Below are 18,499 nucleotides of genomic sequence, written 5' to 3' on the forward strand. Positions count from 1 at the left end.
AGCGGCAGAAAAACAGCAAGTTACAGGAGAGGGTGCAGTTGTGCTGTGCAGGGGGGAAATATCCCCGTTAAATAGCACCAAGGGATAAACAGCTTTCCCTACGAGACAATCAGGCGGCCACAAAGAATGCTTAGCGGCTTACTTGTGGCAACAGTTTGTGGGGTGAAGGCGTGGGGTGCATTGCAGCAACCGTTACAGAGACACACACACACAACCCTTTGCGCGAAATAAATACGGAAGCAGGCTGTCGGCAAGCAAGCGCCCTCCTCAACACACGCCTCTCCACTGCTTCTCCGTGGGGGGGGGGGCAGTCCAAAGTGGGAGGAAGAGGGCTGGGTCTTGGGGGAGCACCTCGAAAGAGGCCTCTCGTGCCCTCCCCGAAAAGGATGCTCTTCGTCTGCACCTGCCAACGGGCAGGCCAACGGCCCCCTCCTCATTTCCTCTCCTCCTCGCTCCTCTGAGAGAGGTGGTGGGAGATCATCTTGTAAGCTGCCAGGCTTTCGTCGCGCTTCCCTCGGTCGTAGCCAGGCATGCTGGTGGAGGAAAGGCCCAGTCCGGATCCCGGTTCCGGTTCTGTCAACGGAGAGGAAGGACAAGCAACAGTCAGAGCTGAGCTGCTTTTCGTCCGCTGCAGAATTTGGCAACCCAAGAACCTTGGTTGTCATTTTGTGATCTTTTTAAAAGAGAAAACAAGTTTCTGGTCCTCATGGTTCCAGAGGTGTGGAAAATGTCTAGGTGGCTCAAGTGGAGAACCCACAGCTGCCCAGATGTTGCTGAAGTCCCATGCATGGCCAGCAGTCAAGGAGGAAGGGATTTATAGTGCAGCAATTTCTGGAGAGCCTGCAGGTTCCCTACCCCTGCTCAAGGAGAACAAACAGGGTGTGGGTGCTCCTTAGGGATTCTGGGAGTCCCTCCCGCCATGCCTGTATTCAAAGTTGACTGCAAGATCCAGTGTCTTCCAAGAGCAAAAGGCTTGATTTCCTTAGTGTAAACTAAACTAACTCCTGTTCCAAATGAATCTGAAGTGGAGAAACTGCAGAAGGAATCTCACCTTAGAATGAGCCTATCCCAGCCTTGGGTTCTCCAAACATTGTTGTGCTACAACTCCCAGCCACCTTTGATTCACGCTGGCTGGTGCTGGTGGGAGTTGTGACATCAGAGGACACATGGGTGGGGGAAAGCTGCCTAACTGGGTATCTAGCAAAAACGCCTGGCCGCAGCAGGCAGGTGGAACCCTCACCTGCAGGGGCAGTATATCTGAATGATGGAACAAGAAGCAGGGGAGAAGCTGCCCCCATCGTATGTCCTGCTTTGGAGCTCCTGCTAGAAACAGAATGCTGCAAAGTCAGTCTCTTAGCTGCGGTCAGCCACCGGACTTCCCCACCCAAACCTCTGCACTGGTTCCCTGCTAACATCGTTCTTGGATTGGCTGGTGCATTCCCTGGTGGGTGAAGAGGCAGATCAGCGCTGAGCCGACCTCCTCCAGGCAGACAAGGTGCAAGCTGGCTTGAGAGGAGACTGCCACTGAGCATGCACAGACTTCCGTCGGAAAGGCAGGCCCGCCCCATGCTGTTGGGTACCCAGCAGTCTGACAAATCCAATACACCCTCAAGCTGGCGTTAACTTTTGGTACAAGGCAAGCAATTTTTTTTAACTTCTGAGCTCATGCTTGGAGGGGTGGGGAGGAAGAGGAGCAGTCCCTCCCCACCCCAGCCATCACCAGATGTGCCCCCCTTAAGTCTCCCTCCACCCCACCCCACCCAGTGGCTATGGGTCAGGAAATGCAAAATCCCACATAAAAGTAGCTCTGACTGCAGCAGGGCAATGGAGAGAGGGAATTAAAAACCTGGACATTGTGGACTAGTGGCATGCAGAGTTTGGGGCGGGATGACGGGGAAGGAGAGAAAGCCCATGTCTGCAAGCAAAGTGGTGGGGGGGGTGTTCCTCCTGGCCATGGGCTCTCTCTGCATTGGTGAATGCAGCATGCTAGGGAAAAAGGAGAGAGGGGGAGCCCCCCCTCTGTTGTTACCTGGCCAGATGATAGCTTCCAGCAAGGTGACCCTCCTAGACAAGAGCTTCAGCTGGGCCTGCTGCTCTAGGAAGCTTCGTAAGCTAATGGCCTGATGGGAGATTGAGAAGAGCAGAGCGGAAATTCATTCACCCTCGTTATGGGGAAAGGGGGGAGAGGAGGGGAGAGGGAAAGGGGTCTGAATCGGGAATCTTTAGAGGGGTGTGTGACTGCGGGTGGAGAATTTGGGCAGGGGGCTCAGAAGATATAAAGGTGATAATTCCCCCAGACCCGGAAAGACACGATACAGGGTTTTCCACTCTTTACTTATGGGGATCAGGGGCATGTAAAAGCCTGTGCCTTTTTAAAAAGGAGGGGTGGTTCTGTTTCTCAAAGTTTCACGCAGAAAAGGAGCTATGTACTGGTAGCTAACTTGACTATCGAATTGTAGGGTCATCTAGCCCAATGCCCTGCAATGCAGGAAGAGTTTTTTTTCTTGGAAGGAAATAAAATAAAATAATAAAATATAATAAATATGATATAATAAAGCTTCCCATTGGTAGACCTCTGTTCTCTGTAGTGGCTGGGGCAACCCAGTCAGATGGGTGGGGTACAAGTATTATTATTATTATTATTATTATTATTATTATTATTATTATTATTATTATTGGAACAGGCACCTCCAGAATCACTAAGGCACATACTGATTCACCCAATGGCTCCAGAGGATGCCAAGGGAAGGTATCACCATCCATCACCCCCTAACAGCTCTCACTTTGCACGGAGAAAGCAGAAGTTTCTCCGCCCTCTCTGGTAAACGCTGGAATTCATGGATACCCAAAAACACAGATTGCTGGAATATTCAGGACAGAGAAAAGTTCTCATTCAGGCAGCACAGAGCTAAACTATGGCACTTGCTCCCGCAGGAGGTTGTGACAACGCCAACTTGGATTGCATTAAAAGAGGATTAGGCACACTCAGAGGTTCAAGCAATTAGTATAGTGGTACCTCGGGTTACAGACACTTCAGGTTACATACGCTTCAGGTTACAGACTCTGCTAACCCAGAAATAGTACCTCAGGTTAAGAACTTTGCTTCAGGATGAGAACAGAAATCGCGCAGCAGCGGCAGCAGGAGGCCCCATTAGCTAAAGTGGTGCTTCAGGTTAAGAACAGTTTCAGGTTAAGAACGGACCTCCAGAATGAATTAAGTTCTTAACCCAAGGTACCACTGTAGTTACTAGCCGGAATGGCTTCTACTGTCAGAGGCAATAAATGTTTCTGAATCTCAGATGCTGGGAATCACAGTTGGGCAGAGTGCTCTTCCACCTATGTCCTGCTTGTGGGGCTTCCCATTGGAGCACCTTGTTGGCCACTGTGAGAGGGATGCTATTCTAGATGGGCTTCCCTTAGCCTGATCCATCAGAACTGTTCTGATGCTCTCGCGAGGCTGGAGTCCACCCTCCAAGTGTCCCTATTTTCCAGGGTCGTCCCTGATTTAGAGAAGCCATCCCAGTTGTCATAATGGTTGTCATATCCTTCCAGGTATAGAAGGTCTGTATTTTGTAGTGTACACCATTCCCTGATCCAGGAGAGACAGGCTGCCTCATAATAGAGTTTCAAATCTGGCGGGGAAACCCCCCCCCCTTTCTTTGATATCAATTAATAGTTTATGTTTAATCCTTGCCCTGTTTTTCCTAAAGATGTCCCTATTTTCCTTGGATAAAATGATGCAAAAATGACTCCCGAGTCGTCTGAAGGCAATCCTGGTATAGGGAAGGTTTTAAAAAAAATGTTTAATTATGTTTTAATATATGTTGGAAGCTGCCCAGAGTGGCTGGGGCAACCCAGTAAGATGTGTGGGGTATAAATAGTAAAATGATCATTATGGGATGGGACATCCCTATTTTCATTGGAGAAAGGTTGGAGGACATGGGAGTCTAAATCTACATGCTGCTCCCAACTTTAAGAGGTATCTCTTCTGAGAGGCAGAGCCTCCAAGTGTCCCTGTTTTCCAGGGACAGGCCCAGATTTACAGAAGCCGTCCTGGTTTCTGATTTGATCCCAGAATGTCCCTCTTTTCCTTAGAATGTCCCACTTTTCATTGGAGAAATGCTGGAGGGTATGGAGTTATGCGACCCCTGAGCTAAGGAGGTAACTATGCAACCTTTAGATGACATCCAAAGGCAGCCTTGTATAGGGAAGTTTTTAAATGTTTAATCTTTTGTTATGTTTTTATATACATTGGAAGCCACCCACAGTGGCTGGGGCAACCCAGTCAGATGGCTGGGGTATAGTAAAACAGTGGTACCTCGAGTTAAGTACTTAATTCGTTCCGGAGGTCCGTTCTTAACCTGAAACTGTTCTTAACCTGAAGCACCACTTTAGCTAATGGGGCCTCCCACTGCCACCGCCGCGCAATTTCTTTTCTCACCCTGAAGCAAAGTTCTTAACCCGAGGTAATATTTCTGGGTTAGCGGAGTCTGTAACCTGAAGCATATGTAACCTGAAGCATATGTAACCTGAGGTACCACTGTAATAGTAATAATAATAATAATAATAATAATAATGGAATAGGATGCCCCTATTTTCATTGGAAAAATGATAGAAGGGTATGGAGATCCCAATCCAGGAAACAGCCCTGCTTTCCACCTTTCTGCATCCTCCTCACCTTTAGCACACACCTGGAAAGGTGGGGAAATGAATTAACGCAAGGAGGTTTGAGGTCTGGTAAAAGCCCTTTTTGTCGCAAACTAACCCTAATAAATTGATGGTTGCATTAAAATATCAGTTATACTGATCCAGGGTTGTTATTAGCATTTCAGTTGCAGTCTTATACACATTTGCCTGTGAGTAAACTCAGCTGAACTGGGTGGCAATTACATATGAGTAAATGAGCCTAGGATTGCTCAGAAAGTTGCGCTCTCCATTGAAAGGGAGCACAAGTGGCTGTTCTCTCCTGCCGCTGCCACCAGAGGGCCCTGAGCTCCTACCTTATTGGAAGTGTAGCCACCAGAAGCCCACCACCTCCATTTCCCCACACTGAGCACGCTCAGACTACTGCACATGCTCAGTAGTAGCAACTGAAGCCCTCTGCCCACACTTTGAAAATTTCGCAGTTCAATACAAGACTACATAGGAGACCCGGGGGAATCAAACTGCTTTGACTGCTCTGTTTTATTATTGTGGTTTTTGCAAAGCAATTTTCCCCAATATAATGCAGCTTCATTTTATATGCACTCTAATATATGTGTTTTTGAACGCATCACTCAGCAGCAGAACTGCATCGCAAAATTCAGAAGAGTGCAAATTTCACAGGACGGCTGTGTTTCAGTTCACACATTGATGTGGACACTGCAAATCAGGGAGGCTTGCTTTGAAATGCAGACTGAATCATATTTCTTCCCCCACCCCATCCCTGGCTGGTGCTGATGGGAGCTGTAGTCCAAAACATCTGGGGAGGGGACCAGGTCAGGGAAAGTAGACTTGGATCTCACAGCCTCGATTCTCAGTCAAACTACAAGAAGATGCTATTCTGCAGTAGGAAATTCAGGGAGGTGGGCATTTTTTGACAGAAAAAACCCTGGGGGGGGAATCTGCCTTGTGTGTGTGTGTATAATTCCACTAGATTCCACCCCATCAACAGTCCTTGGTTGTGAGCAATATGGTCGTTCTCTGTACTGTCATACCTCAGGTTGAAGTAGCTTTGGGATAAGTATTTTCAGGTTGCACGCTGCGGTGACCCGGAAGAAATGGAGTGCGTTACTTCCGGGTTTGGCCGCTCGCGCATGCGGAGACAGTCAAAATGACATCATGCGCATGCGCGGAAACGGCAAATTTCAACCCGCACACGCGTGGACGCGGGTTGCGTTTGCTTCTGGATGCGAACGGGGCTCCGGAATGGATCCTGTTCGCATCCAGAGGTACCACTGTACTGTATTTCTGCTGCCAGGAAAAGGAGGGTGGTGCTTATGGGATTGTCTGCCTCAGGTGTTAACTTAGGGACTCTGCATATTCTCCTTTCTTTGGGTCGTTTGTGTGGCCTTGAGCAGAGGCTCACTCTGTGTCTGGCCCAGACTGGCTTCATCTGTATCAACACTGACACCCCATCCTAAAAACACCAGCCCCACCCTGGTCCTGATTCCCCACCTGCCTCGTCTGAGTGCTTTGACTGGAAAATCGCTTTTGGTTAGCAATATTCTTTTAATTGTTTTTTATTGTATATCCATCCTGATTTTATGCTATGCTTTTGAGGGGAAAATATGTCCCACTCCAATGTGTTCCCCAAAGGCCTCCTCTCTCTGCCTTGAACCAAATTCAGTGATAAGCGTAAGAAGAACTGGTCTTCCTGAGATCTGCAGTCCATATCTATCTATCTGTCTGGTAACCATGCTCAGAAGCAGAAAAGTTCACCCCCGTACAAGGAAGGAGGGCAATTTGACTAAGTTTTATCTGAGCTCAATGCTGTAAGAGTACATTTTTCTCTAAGGATCCCGTTTGGAGAGTTCCTTTTCTATTCCTCTCCCATGACCACTGATTGTATGAGCACAAATGAAACTAACACCAGACTGAGAAATCTTTCTCTGCATGCATCCATGACACTCTACAAGTTTTGTTAAGTTGTTTAGAGCCTCTCTATATAGGAAGTGACTAGTAAACAACATTTCTGTGCGCTTTGGTTTCTGTCACGGTGTTCCATTGCACCAGAAGCAGTTTAGTCCTGCTGGCCACATGACCTGGAAAGTTCTCTGTGGACAAACGCCGGCTCCCTCAGCCTAAAAGTGAGGTGAGCACCACAACCCCATAGCCGCCTTTGACTGGACTTAACCATCCAGGGGTCCTTTACCTTTTTTTTACCATAGTGACTAGTAAAAGTTCAACATATGACAAAAAGTAGTACAGTGGCACCTTGGTACTCAAATGCCTTGGTTCTCAAACGAAAACCTAGAAGTATTCCAGTTTTCAAATGCTTTTCAGAAGCCGAACGTCCGATGCAACTGTTGGCAATTGTTTCCGGAGCACCTGCACCAATCAGAAGCTGCACCTTGGTTTTCAAACCAAGCGGACTTCCGGAATGGATTAAGTTTGGCGCTTTTGTTTTTGCTATTTATTTTGCGTTTTTGTTTTTGAGGCTTTTTCGGTTAATTTGTTTTTGTGACTGTGTGGAACCCAGTTCAGCTACTGATTGATTGATTGATTGATTGATTGTGTGACTGCGGAAATGGATAAAAGCGCCCCCCCCATCCAAACAATGACTATCATCAGTGCAGGTAAGAAGAAGAAAAGTTTAAAATTTTTATCATCTGCAATACTTATGTATTTTATAGTACATTTATTATTGCTTTCATTTAATGGATCAATAGTCTCGTTAGATAGTAAAATTCATGTTAAATTGCTGGGGGGGGTTGTATTTTTTAAATTGCTGTTTTAGGGGTTGTTTTTAAAAGTCTGGAACAGATTAATCCGTTTTGCATAACTTTCTATGAGAAAGCTGCCTTGGTTTTGGAATGCTTTGGTTTTGGAATGGATTAAGTTTGAGAACCAAGGTACTACTGTAATGTTTTGAAGGACAGTTGGTTTAGAAGTCCCTAACTCAATGGCGCAGAAGACAGTTTCTATATGTGCTGTAGAGGCAAGTGAGGGAGAGATGAGGTTTGTCCACCTGGGAAGGTATCCCATTTAGGAGAAGGATAACTCTGGTCCTAAACCTCCGCTGCCTTGGGGGATATCTTTGGGAGAAGAAAAGGCTATGGAGTAAACCCTACACAGATCCAGAATGGAGTCCCTAAGATGGCTGGAGGGTGCCTTGCATGCCTCCTCCTGGCAACTGCTGCAGCCAAGGTGGTGCCAAACCTATTGCTCTGTTTTCCTTTGGACCACATCAGCGAGGCCAAGAGGGGGGTCTTGTCATTTACGCAGCCTACGACCTCCATACGCACTGCCCAGGCTTGCGCCCCGGGGAGGTCACTTAGGTGCTGCTAACCCAGAAGTTCAGGTTCACCTCTGAAGGTGCACTCCATTGTCTCTTGAGACAGACAGATGCCAACAAAAACAACAAAAATTGGGGTTTTTTTGGGGGGAGGGAATCTGCTTCTGCCAGCAGACCCTGTGCAACCACTTCCTGATGTCACCATGCTTATACAGTGGCTCGTTGCCATGGAGACTGTGCCATGGCTGAACCGCACTCAACGCATTGTGCCAGGCCTGCTCCCCAGAGAGTCAGTCCAGTAGCCAGCCAAGGGCGCAACTGAACCCCTGGATTTTGCAAAAGGCTGCAAGAACAGGGCAAACCGCCCTAAGCAGATCACCATACAGACCTGGGCGGGGCCTCCCCTAAGGTGGCCCCCTTTTTCCTGACCCCTCCTGGCCTTGGGGGGGCCGCAGGGGGAATTTTGTCCTCCTGTCTGTCTCTACTCACCATGCAGCCCAATCATTGTTTCCAAGATTAAAACCCTCTCAGCTAAAATCTTCAAAGCCTCTCGCAGCTGGTGCAAACCCTCCCCCTGCGGACGAAAGAGAGACAGACACGGCCGTGAAGGGGACGCACGTGCAGGGGTGTGTGTGTGTGTGCATGCGCATAAATACGTGCAAAAAGGAGAGGGGGGGTGAGCTGGGGCTTGGCATGCCTAACCCTCCCTCCCGTCCGCATTTGTTTCAGCCATCAGAAATGACAACAACACACCCACCCACCCACATTGTGCCAAGGGGCACAAATGCAAACAGAGCATCTATCAAGTATCTATCATGCATGTGCAGTCCTTTAAGGAGTTTGAGCAAACAGTATCATTCAGCTGGCGCAGCTTGTAGGGAGAGAAAGATATGATCAGAGGGAAAGTGTGTTTCTTCCTGAAACTGGGACAGCTTCACCTCGTACCCTGGACCAGCTGCCTAATTGCTGCTTTTGCCTGTGACCCTGCCCACCCCAAGCATTCCCCCCCAAAGGTAATGTGGTTCTCAGGCTGGAGAAAGGTTTCTCACCCCTGCATTACACTATCAGAAATCTTCCTGAGCCAGGGCTGTGTTGGCACCCAGTATTCTTGAAAGACCTACATTGGCTCCCAATACGCTTCCGAGCACAATTCAAAGTGTTGGTGTTGACCTTTAAAGTCCTAAACGGCCTCGGTCCTGTATACCTGAAGGAGCGTCTCCATCCCCATCGTTCTACCTGGATACTGAGGTCCAGCACTGAGGTTCTGGCAGTTCCCTCACTGCAAGAAGCCAAGTTACAGGGAACCAGGCAGAGAGCCTTCTCGGTAGTGGCGCCCTCCCTGTGGAATGCCCTCCATAGATAACAACACCTACCAGACTTTTAGAAGACATCTGAAGGCAGCCCTGTTTAGGGAAGCTTTTAATGTTTGATGTATTACAGTATTTTAATATTTTTTTGGAAGCCGCCCAGAGTGGCTGGGGGGACCCAGCCAGATGGGCGGGGTATAAATAAATTATTATTATTATTATCATTATTATTATTATTATTCCCTTCCCTCACTCCAGGTGCCCGCCCTCTGCCCACTAAGCTAGCCAGCTGCCCTCAGGTGCAGAAGAGGATGCTGTCTTGGCACCAGTGGCACTTGGGTGCCACCTTCTGCATCGTTGCAGGCCGGCAAGTGCCTTGGGGAGACGTAACCCCCGGGAAGCAGCGCTGGTGGACTCCCAAGCAGATCCAGAAGTTCCAGCAAGCGGAGCGGCTAACCCGCTTACAAGCAGTGCTGCGCAGTGGTTAGTGTTAGACTAGGACCTGAGAGAGATCAAATCTGTGAAGCTCACCTCGGGCCAGTCCCTCCTTCTCAGCCTAACCTACCTCGCAGGGTTGTTGTTGAACGAGGAGGGGGAGGACCGTGTAGCTGCTTGGAGGAGAAAGGTGGGCTTTAAATGCAAAATAGATAAAGCCACAGGAGACCTTCTGTGCTGCTTTTGCAAATGTAGAAAGCTGGGTTATAGAGAAGCAGGCTGCTGGGTCCAACCAGAAGCTACCGCAGGAAGGAGGCCAAACCAAAGCAAACAAAATGAACGGAAGAACCACAATGGCACAGGGCCCCAGATACGGCCGCCTGGGCTTGGTGTTGAGAAGATACGAGCTTTCCCTCCTTGCTCAGGAAGTCAGGTGTGTGGGCACAAGGACAGCAGAAGCACATGCATGGGTGGTTAGTAGCAGGGGGCGGTCCCAAATGCAGCGATCTCGAGGGTGGCATGGAGGTGGAGAGAGAGACAGATGCAGTAACCAGATTCCCAAAACTATATCCCTGAGGCCACATTCCCACCATCCCTTTTAAAGAGCTTTGATGCCACTCGGAACAGTCAGGGCTTCCCACAAAGCCTTTTGGGAGCTGTAGTTTGTTATGGCGGCTAAGCAGTGTTAGGCGAGACCCCCTATTCCCGCTCAATCCCCACAGTTCTCTGGGAAGGAGCAATGACTGTTAAACCTCTGAGAACTGCAGTTCTAGGAGGGGGAGAGGAGTCTCAGCATCCTTAACTAACTACAGCTCCCAGAATCCTTTGGGGGAAGCCGTGACTGTGTGAACGGGAATGACACTGATTTAAATGTATGGGGCCGAATGTGGCCAAACACACAGAGCGAGGGGAGAACAGTCCCTCTCACTTCCACCAGGAAGGAGGGGAAACTATCCCAGGGAGAGCTAGGAAAGCAACGTCCCAAGTTGGGGCGAGTGAGACAGCTGAACCTAAAAGCATGAACATCTTTCCAGTTAAAAGCACAGGCACGGTGGAAGCTGCTTGCCAGGGAGTCAGAGCATCCGTCCATCTCACTCAACGCTGTCTGCAGAGGGGGTTCTCAAAGCGGTCAATACTGACTCCCTCCCTGGAGGTTGGTGGGTTTGTGCCGGGGCTGAATGAAAACATCCTAGGCACAGAAAAGGCACTTGTGGCCTATACAGTCGTACCTTGGAAGTCAAACATAATCTGTTCCGGAAGTCCGTTCGACTTCCAAAACGTTCGGAAACCAAATTGCGGCTTCTGATTGGCTGCAGGAAGCTCCTGCAGCCAATCGGAAGCCGTGGAATACCCGTCAGATATTCTGCTTCCAAAAATAGTTTGCAGACCAGAACAGTCACTTCCGGGGTCGTGGCGTTCAGAATCCAAAACGTTCAAGAATTAAGCTGTTTGAAAACCAAGGTACGACTGTAGTGGGAATTAGGAGTCTCAGAAATCAAGGGCACGAGCATGTACAGAGTGCCAATGAGGAATCTTTGCATCTAATAAGATGATTCTGCAATGCAACAATACTCTGTATTCTTTTGTTTATGATTCCTAGCAATGGGGATTAATAAATGTTTGTTACAGATCGATTTTTCTTGACTTTATCTCATTCACGTTGGGTTGGGGGTCGGTGACGACTTCCTAAGCTCACAAAAGGGGTCCATGAAGTCGGGGGGTTGGGAAGCCCGGTCTGCACTGACCAGCAGCAACTCTTTGGGGTTGTTGTTTTTAGACAGGCGGTCTTTCCTAGCCACAGGTGGAGACTGAACCAGATGCTCTACCAGTGAGCTACAGCCCTTCCCAAGTATTCCCCGTTAAGAGGAGGGCATCTCTTTAACTCAGACTTCCCCAAACTGGTGCCCTCCAGATCTTTTGGACTACAATTTCCATCAGCCCCGGCCAGTGGCAGAGGTAATGCAAAGCGAACTCTGCCCCCACTTTTGCACCATATGTAACAACAAACAGAGCAGAGGGCTAAGATCTGCCCTCCTCCCAGAGCAAGGGTGGGGAATCTCAGTAGTTTCTGCCTGACTGGAAATGTACCCTTCAAATCTGACCAGGTCTCTGGCTTGCCAGGATGGAGTCGGGGGACGGGGACGGGGAGAAACTGGCCTATTGTACAAAGGTGGAATTTACATGTGTTGCCCCACCTCTGGCCACGCCCTCCACTAGTATGTGGCCCCCCCTAGGGCAGAAAAAGGTCCCAATTCCGTGCCTTAGAGGAACAGACGGAACGCAGGAGTTCTGGTACCAGCACACCAAGCCCCTGGGCAGAGTGAGGTGAGTGGGGTTTAGTGGGGGTGGCGGCCAGGGAAAGAGACAGGCAGGCAGAGAGCCCTCAGACAAGGATCCCCAGATATTTCCCCCCATCTCTAGAATTTGAGGCGTATTCCAAGTCAGGAGTGGGGAACTTTGAGCCTTCCAGATGTTGCTAAACTACAACTCCCATCATCACCGTCATCATCATCATCCCTGGCCGTTAGCCACGTTTGCCGAGGCTGATGGGAGTTGTAGTCCAGCAACAACATCCATAGGGCCCAAGGTGCCCCCACAACTGTTCTCCGTGCTTCATTTATGGCCTTTGCTTCTGGCCTGGCTGAGCTCGCAATACGATCCCAGATCGGAGCCCGGCTACGTTCATGAGGAATGGGCAAATTCTCTCCATTTCGTGTTTCCTCAAACTGAAGTTCACTTTCCCTGCCATTCTGCAATTTAATTTTTAAGTCCACAGCAATCTGAGACTCGCTTTCACCTAACGCACAGAGTTTTGCACTCATTTTTTTCCCTACACGTGCAGAGTTTTACATGCAATTCTCCCTGACATATTTCTCAGAAGACTATTTGGCATGGCAAATTTAATAACAGTAGTAATACTAGGCTTTTTTGGTATGCTTTCCTCCACAAATATATGCATTTTTCTGGACACTTACCCCAGATATATGCAAACCAAACCAAACCAATCCCCCCCCCCAGTTCCTTAGCATTCATTTGGGCTCACTCTCCAGGAGGAAATTTTTCATTGCAACATTTGGATATGTGAAAGTTTTTTTGGGGGGAGGGGGCTGCATTTTTGTTTTCATGTCTTGTTTTGAAAAATGCAAATCAAGGTAGGTTCGCCTTTAAAATGCAGAGAGTTAAGACCCTCTATTCTCCCTCACAGAGCTACAATTCCCAGAATTGTCTGGGAACAAGGGTTTATTTTAGGTGTGCTTACCTACTGCATAAGGTAGGACTAGTGAACCTTTTGGAGTCTTCCAACTGTACAACTCTGTGATTGCTTAGCCACTCTGGCAATTGTAGCTTTGGGAATGGGGAATTTGGGAGTGGGGGTGGTCCTAAAAAAACCCACTGCACCCGTAACAAACTACAGCTCACAAGATTCTTTGGGGGCAAGCTAGGACTGTGAATAGTGATAATGATACTGCTTTAAATGGATGGGATGGGTGATGACCTGAGCGTTTTGATGATTGGAGCAGATGTTATTTCAAGGGGCAGCAATGAAACAGAGCACAATGCAAAAAAGGTCCTGGAGACTTTTGCAAGGGGGGAGACTGGTATTAGGGCTGCCAAACGGCTGGAAATGAAGAAGGAGAAAATATGGACCCACCCACTCTGTTCTTTCAAAAAAACTCCAATCTGCAGAAATCAGCCCACAACACTTTTCGCAGTATGGAGTCATAATCGGTTGCCAACATCTGCACACCAAGCTGCTCCTAAAAGGCAGAGTTGCAGCAGCTGATTGAAGAGTTGGCAATCCTAGTTGGGATTGTGCCAGAGTGTTCCCGTTCTCTTGCCTATGGGAGGAGAAAGGCAGCCTCACACGTCCGGTCCTGGTTTCAGATTGCGTTGGCCAGCGGCAAGAAAGCTGTGCTTATTTCTCCCACTGTACCATGCAAAGGAAGAATTCAGCATCTCCAAGATGGGAAGCTTTCTTTTTTAAAACAAAAACCAAGTTTCTAGTCCTTAAGGCTGTGGAAATAGGCTTAAAAGCCCACAAAAATGTGGGCACAAAAGATTTACACAGTCCATATAGTTCATCACGTGTGGTTTTTCTTGGCAAAGAACTTTGATTATTTTGGTGAACAACCACAAAAATGGTCTGTTCATGCAGAATACGCACTGAGCTCTGAGAAATAAAATGTCTGGTGAAGCAGATTTTGGTTCACGATGGCTCGTGTCACACAATAAACCTTTAGGGTAGCCTTCCTTCCCCAATGTGGCCTCCCTGCAGGTGGTTCTGGACTTCAACTCCCATCAGCCTCAGTCTCGTGTTGCTGGGGTTGATGGGAGAAAGGTTGTGCTGGCTGGGGCTGATGGGAATTGCGGTCCAAAATCAGTGGGTTCTGGTGAGGAAGCTGCTTTCAAGGCGCTGCAAGGCTCTTGGCTGTTTTGCATACCCTGGGAGGTCTCAATAGGAAAGTGCCTTCATTTCAGTACCCCTTATATGTCTTGAAGACCCCCTAGAAGCCTGCCAGCTTGGCTCACGTCTCAGTAGTGTAAATGGGCTTCTGTTGATGAGGGTACAATGGGGACAGAGAGCTGGGCATCAGGGCAGATTTTTGCAGGTTCAGCTGGTTCCCAAGACTCAGTGTCCCTTGGTTGAGCTAGCAAGTGTCTGGGGTGGGGGAAGAGGAGAGAAAAGGAGGGTCCCCACCCCCCACCCCACCCCACAAGCTTACCCAGGTGCCTTTTTCGCCTGGTTCACCTTTGGGCCCCGGCTCACCCTGAAGCAGAAGGAGAAAAGGCATGAGAAAACAAAGGTTTGGGGGAGTCTGTGGTTATTGCAAAAGAAATCTTCAAATAGGAAATTGCATCAGACCCTCTTCTGCTGTTGTTGGAACCTAGGAAGCTGCCTTACACAGGGTGTAAGGCCAGTGGTCCATCTAGCACAGTATTGCGCACACTGACTGGCAGCAGCAATCACATGGGGACATTGCCAGACCTACCTGGAGCGGCCGGGAAGTGAGCCTTCTGCATGCAAGGCAGATAGATGCTCCCGATACCGCACTTGCCCCCTTGCTGAATTGTGTAAAACAACATATAACGCCGAAGTACCGAATTCAAGAGCCACGTACCGCAACAGCAGGGAGAATCTTACATGCAACATTTTGGAAAAGCACACGGGGAACCTAGTAAGATGGATTTATTAAGATAACTCTGGGAGCATTTGAGAATTGCAACATCTCATTGTCATGATTAGAGATGGAGAAAGGTTTCCATAAGCTGGAAGTGGTTGAAAATTAGTAACCAACCCAGCATAAAGAATTTGCAACCTCAGGCAATTTCAGTGAGAATTAGAAGGGCTCCATAGAGACTTATGAGCTCACAGAACTTGTGTTAGTGACCTATGATGTAAGGCGTATGTAATACAATAAAAAGCTTCATACGGGTGTCAGCGAAAACCAAAGCTTTTTTCTTTCCAAGGGTAAGGGTGGTGCAGGGAGAGGCGGTAGGCTTGGCCCACCCTGGGAAAGGCAGATTATGGATGCTGTCTTGGGCATGGAGACAGGCCTTTATAATAACTGTGTAATGTTAAGAATCCAGTACCTAGAGTAGGCCTCTCCCTGCCAGACTTGAAATTATATTTTGAAGCCTCCTGTATTTGCTGGATCCGGGAATGGATATAACTAAAAAATACAGAGATTTTGAAGGATATGACAATAGATTTGGCTGGCATGCGTACTTGTGGTATGAAAAGGCAAGAGTACATCAAAGTTTTCGAAATCATATTAAAGTTTGGCAGAAGTATAAAGGATTATTAGAACTGTGCTTTTTTTTATTGATTTTTACGCCAGACTGGAAACTGAAGAGCTGGGTATAAATGCTTTTGAATTGAGGATGGTGAACCTGCGCAGGCCTCACATGTCACTTGACTCAACTCCCATCATCCCCGACCGTTGACCTTGCTGGCTGGGTCTGATGGGAGATGGACTCCAACAACTCTCCGGAGGAACCCAGGTCCCCCAGCCCTGCTTCAAACGAATCAATGAATGAACAAGCGAATGATTGAAAGTCCCATGGAGAACGGTGACCGAGGAAGTTCTCATGTAGTGTAAGAGACATTTCTCAGAATGTGCAGAACTTCCCTGGCTGCTGGAGTTTGCCACTAGCCACCCAAATTTATTGCACCCACCCTAGCAGGGTATTCTCTCCTCCTCCACTGTGCCATACTTACGCGTTCTCCATCAAGACCTTGGCGGCCAGGATATCCTTGCGGTCCCTACAGGAGAGATGAAGGAGTAGAAAAAAGAAAACCTGAGTCACAGAATCATAGAACTGTAGAGTTGAGAGGGACCTCAAGAGTCATCTGGTCCAACCCCCTGAAAATGCAGTCCATGGCTATATGCTTCGGTTCTCCTGCCCCACCAGCCCTCCAGGGACCTGCCTAAAACCACTTTTTGCTCTTCATCCTCTGATAATAATAATAATAATAATAATAATAATAATAATAATAATAATAATTTATTTCCCCAGCCACTCTGGGCGGTTTCCAACAGATTAAAAACAGAATAAAACATCAAATATTTAAAACTTCCCTAAAGAAGGCTGCCTTCAGATGTCTTCTGAAAGTCATATAGTTATTTATTTCCTTGGCATCTGAGGGGAGGGCGTTCCACAAGGCAGGCGCCACCACCGAGAAGGCCCTGGTTAAAGCAAATGCAGGGAACCTCTGGCCTTCCAGAATTTGTTAAACGGCAACTCCCATCAACCCCTTGGTGGGGCTGAAAGGAGTTGTAGATCAGCAACATACGGAGGGTCAAAGGTTCCCTACAGTGCTAAAGCAAGCAGGCAGGATTTGAACCCAGGTCCTCTGGGCAAGTATACGAACATGAGAGCCCACCCCCATGTCTGATCCTGACCTGGAGGGAGGTGCCTGCTTCTTTATATGGCTCTGGCTCAGGGAGAAATCCCACAGGGGTAGTTCTTCCAGCCCCACAGTGCTTTAAGAGCTCTGAGTGCTCCATTGAGTTTCCTGTTCTGGCAGATGGAGGGCTGCCATCTCCCAGCCAGCCACTGTAGATACGCTTTCGAAAGCTGCTTGATGTGCAGACGTCAGCAGGGGTAATAACAGCTCTACAGTGGTACCTCTGGATGTGAACAGGATCCGTTCCGGAGCCCTGTTCGCATCCTGAAGCGAACGCAACCTGCATCCGCAGGTGCGCGGGTTGCGATTCGTCGCTTCCGCGCATGCACATGACGTCATTTTGAGCGCATGCGCATGCAGCGAAACCCGGAAGTAACACGCTCCATTACTTCCGGGTCGCCACGGAACACAACCCGAAAATATTCATCCCGAAGCTACTTCTACCCAAGGTATGACTGTATATCTTGTGGAGAGGAATTCCTTGCTGGCGGCTGCAAGTCAAACCAGTTTGGTTTGTCGAGTTAAGGACACCGCAGTTTAAGGAGATCGACCAAGCTGGAAGCTGATTCTTAGCTGTGATTCCTGCATGTATCCAACCACACCATTCTCTGATGCTATGAAACTTGGATGTAAGCCTGAGGGCACGTGATGCCGGAGGGCGGTACTCACTCTTTCTCCTCTCTCTCCAGGGGTACCAGCTGCCCCGTCGGCGCCTGGGGTTCCGGGGCTCCCCTGAAAGAAAGAACCATTGCGGCTTCAAACAACAACAACAACAACAATAAGTCTGTTTGAATGAAAGGCGATGTACAAATAAACAGCAACATAACACAACTTGCATAAGACGCGATCAATAATAATAATAATAATAATAATAATACTACAACAGTGGATCTCAGTTGCATGGGACCGTTCTTTTGCAATTCAAGAAAATCTTTAATAAAAATTATTCCAAGTCGGTTGCAAGGGATCTCTCCCTACCCCAAATACGGTGGCAGCTAAGTGTCACCTACAGTTTAGTCCCAAAATACTGGGAGGTTCCAGGCCCTGGAAAAACACCACCTCCTATTCAAATCATCAGCTCAAAATGCAATTGGGCTGTTTCCACAGCAAAAGTGCTGCCCCTCCCAGAAACCCTTGCTTCCTCCCGTCAGAGATTAAGGGTACTTACATCACGTCCCGGCTGACCTGGGGTTCCAGCTGGCCCTGGAGGACCTGCAGGGAGAAAGAGGTTTCACACCCCTGGTCAGCAACTAATTTTTGCTGCTTTGAGAAGGGAGGAGCTGGAGGGAAGGGGAAAAGCCCCCCAAATGTCCTTTTCCACAATGGCCAATCAGCAGCACCTACAAGGCTGCAGCTTTAACTACAACCTTCCCACCCCACCCTGAGTTTTGTTGTGGCTGTCGCTTCCCACCCCCAGGGGGCAGGATTTGGCCCTGATCTGTTGCAACTCCCACTTAATACTGTGTTAGGAATTTTGAGGTCTTAGATATATGGTAATGTTCATAACCACACGTACATAGATCAGCACAGGAAGACCGACCTGAAGCCATTTTGATTCCTAAATTGAGCAAATGTTTTCTCTGCAAGGTCAAAGTGGGAAACCTCCCCATTGTCTCTTTCCTCACAAATCCTGTCTTAAGGGCACATTAAGATATAAATAGGGTGTGAGCCTGTGACCTGGCCCAGGAACTAAGTATTTATCATTACAAAAGACTAGCCAGGCTACCCAGGCAATCCAATCAAGTAACCTGCCAGACAGGAGATAAACAACAACAGGAGAAAAACAACATTCAAATTTCTGTTTAGACTTCCTTTTCTGTGATGTAGGTCTGAGGGGTGGTCTTAGGTTACACCCCTTCCGTGATTCCAGTTACGGATAGGTAGCCGTGTTGGTCTGCCATAGTCAAAACA

At 48.3% G+C, this 18,499-nt stretch overlaps 1 protein-coding gene across 5 annotated transcripts in view; it reads right to left on the reverse strand.

Annotated features, from left to right (window-relative positions):
- Nucleotides 1–217: 217 nt before the first annotated feature.
- Nucleotides 218–18,499, reverse strand: part of EMID1 (EMI domain containing 1) — a 63,799-nt gene continuing 45,517 nt past the window's right edge. For 2 of the 5 annotated variants that reach the window (XM_081841951.1, XM_081841950.1), the window contains exons 11-16: nucleotides 17,757–17,800; nucleotides 17,258–17,320; nucleotides 15,899–15,943; nucleotides 14,403–14,447; nucleotides 2,030–2,120; nucleotides 218–573 (exon numbers count right to left, since the gene is read on the reverse strand). In XM_081841951.1, coding sequence (XP_081698077.1) covers nucleotides 434–573; nucleotides 2,030–2,120; nucleotides 14,403–14,447; nucleotides 15,899–15,943; nucleotides 17,258–17,320; nucleotides 17,757–17,800 — 428 coding nt within the window. In that variant the 3' untranslated portion in view covers nucleotides 218–433. Of the gene's footprint in view, nucleotides 574–2,029; nucleotides 2,121–8,425; nucleotides 8,511–14,402; nucleotides 14,448–15,898; nucleotides 15,944–17,257; nucleotides 17,321–17,756; nucleotides 17,801–18,499 lie in introns of all 5 variants that reach the window. The other 3 variants (XR_014151411.1, XM_081841952.1, XM_081841953.1) reach the window with 3 other exon arrangements.

This window comes from Podarcis erhardii (genome assembly GCF_964252035.2).
Source record: "Podarcis erhardii genome assembly, chromosome: 15".
NCBI classification, from domain to species: domain Eukaryota; kingdom Metazoa; phylum Chordata; class Lepidosauria; order Squamata; family Lacertidae; genus Podarcis; species Podarcis erhardii.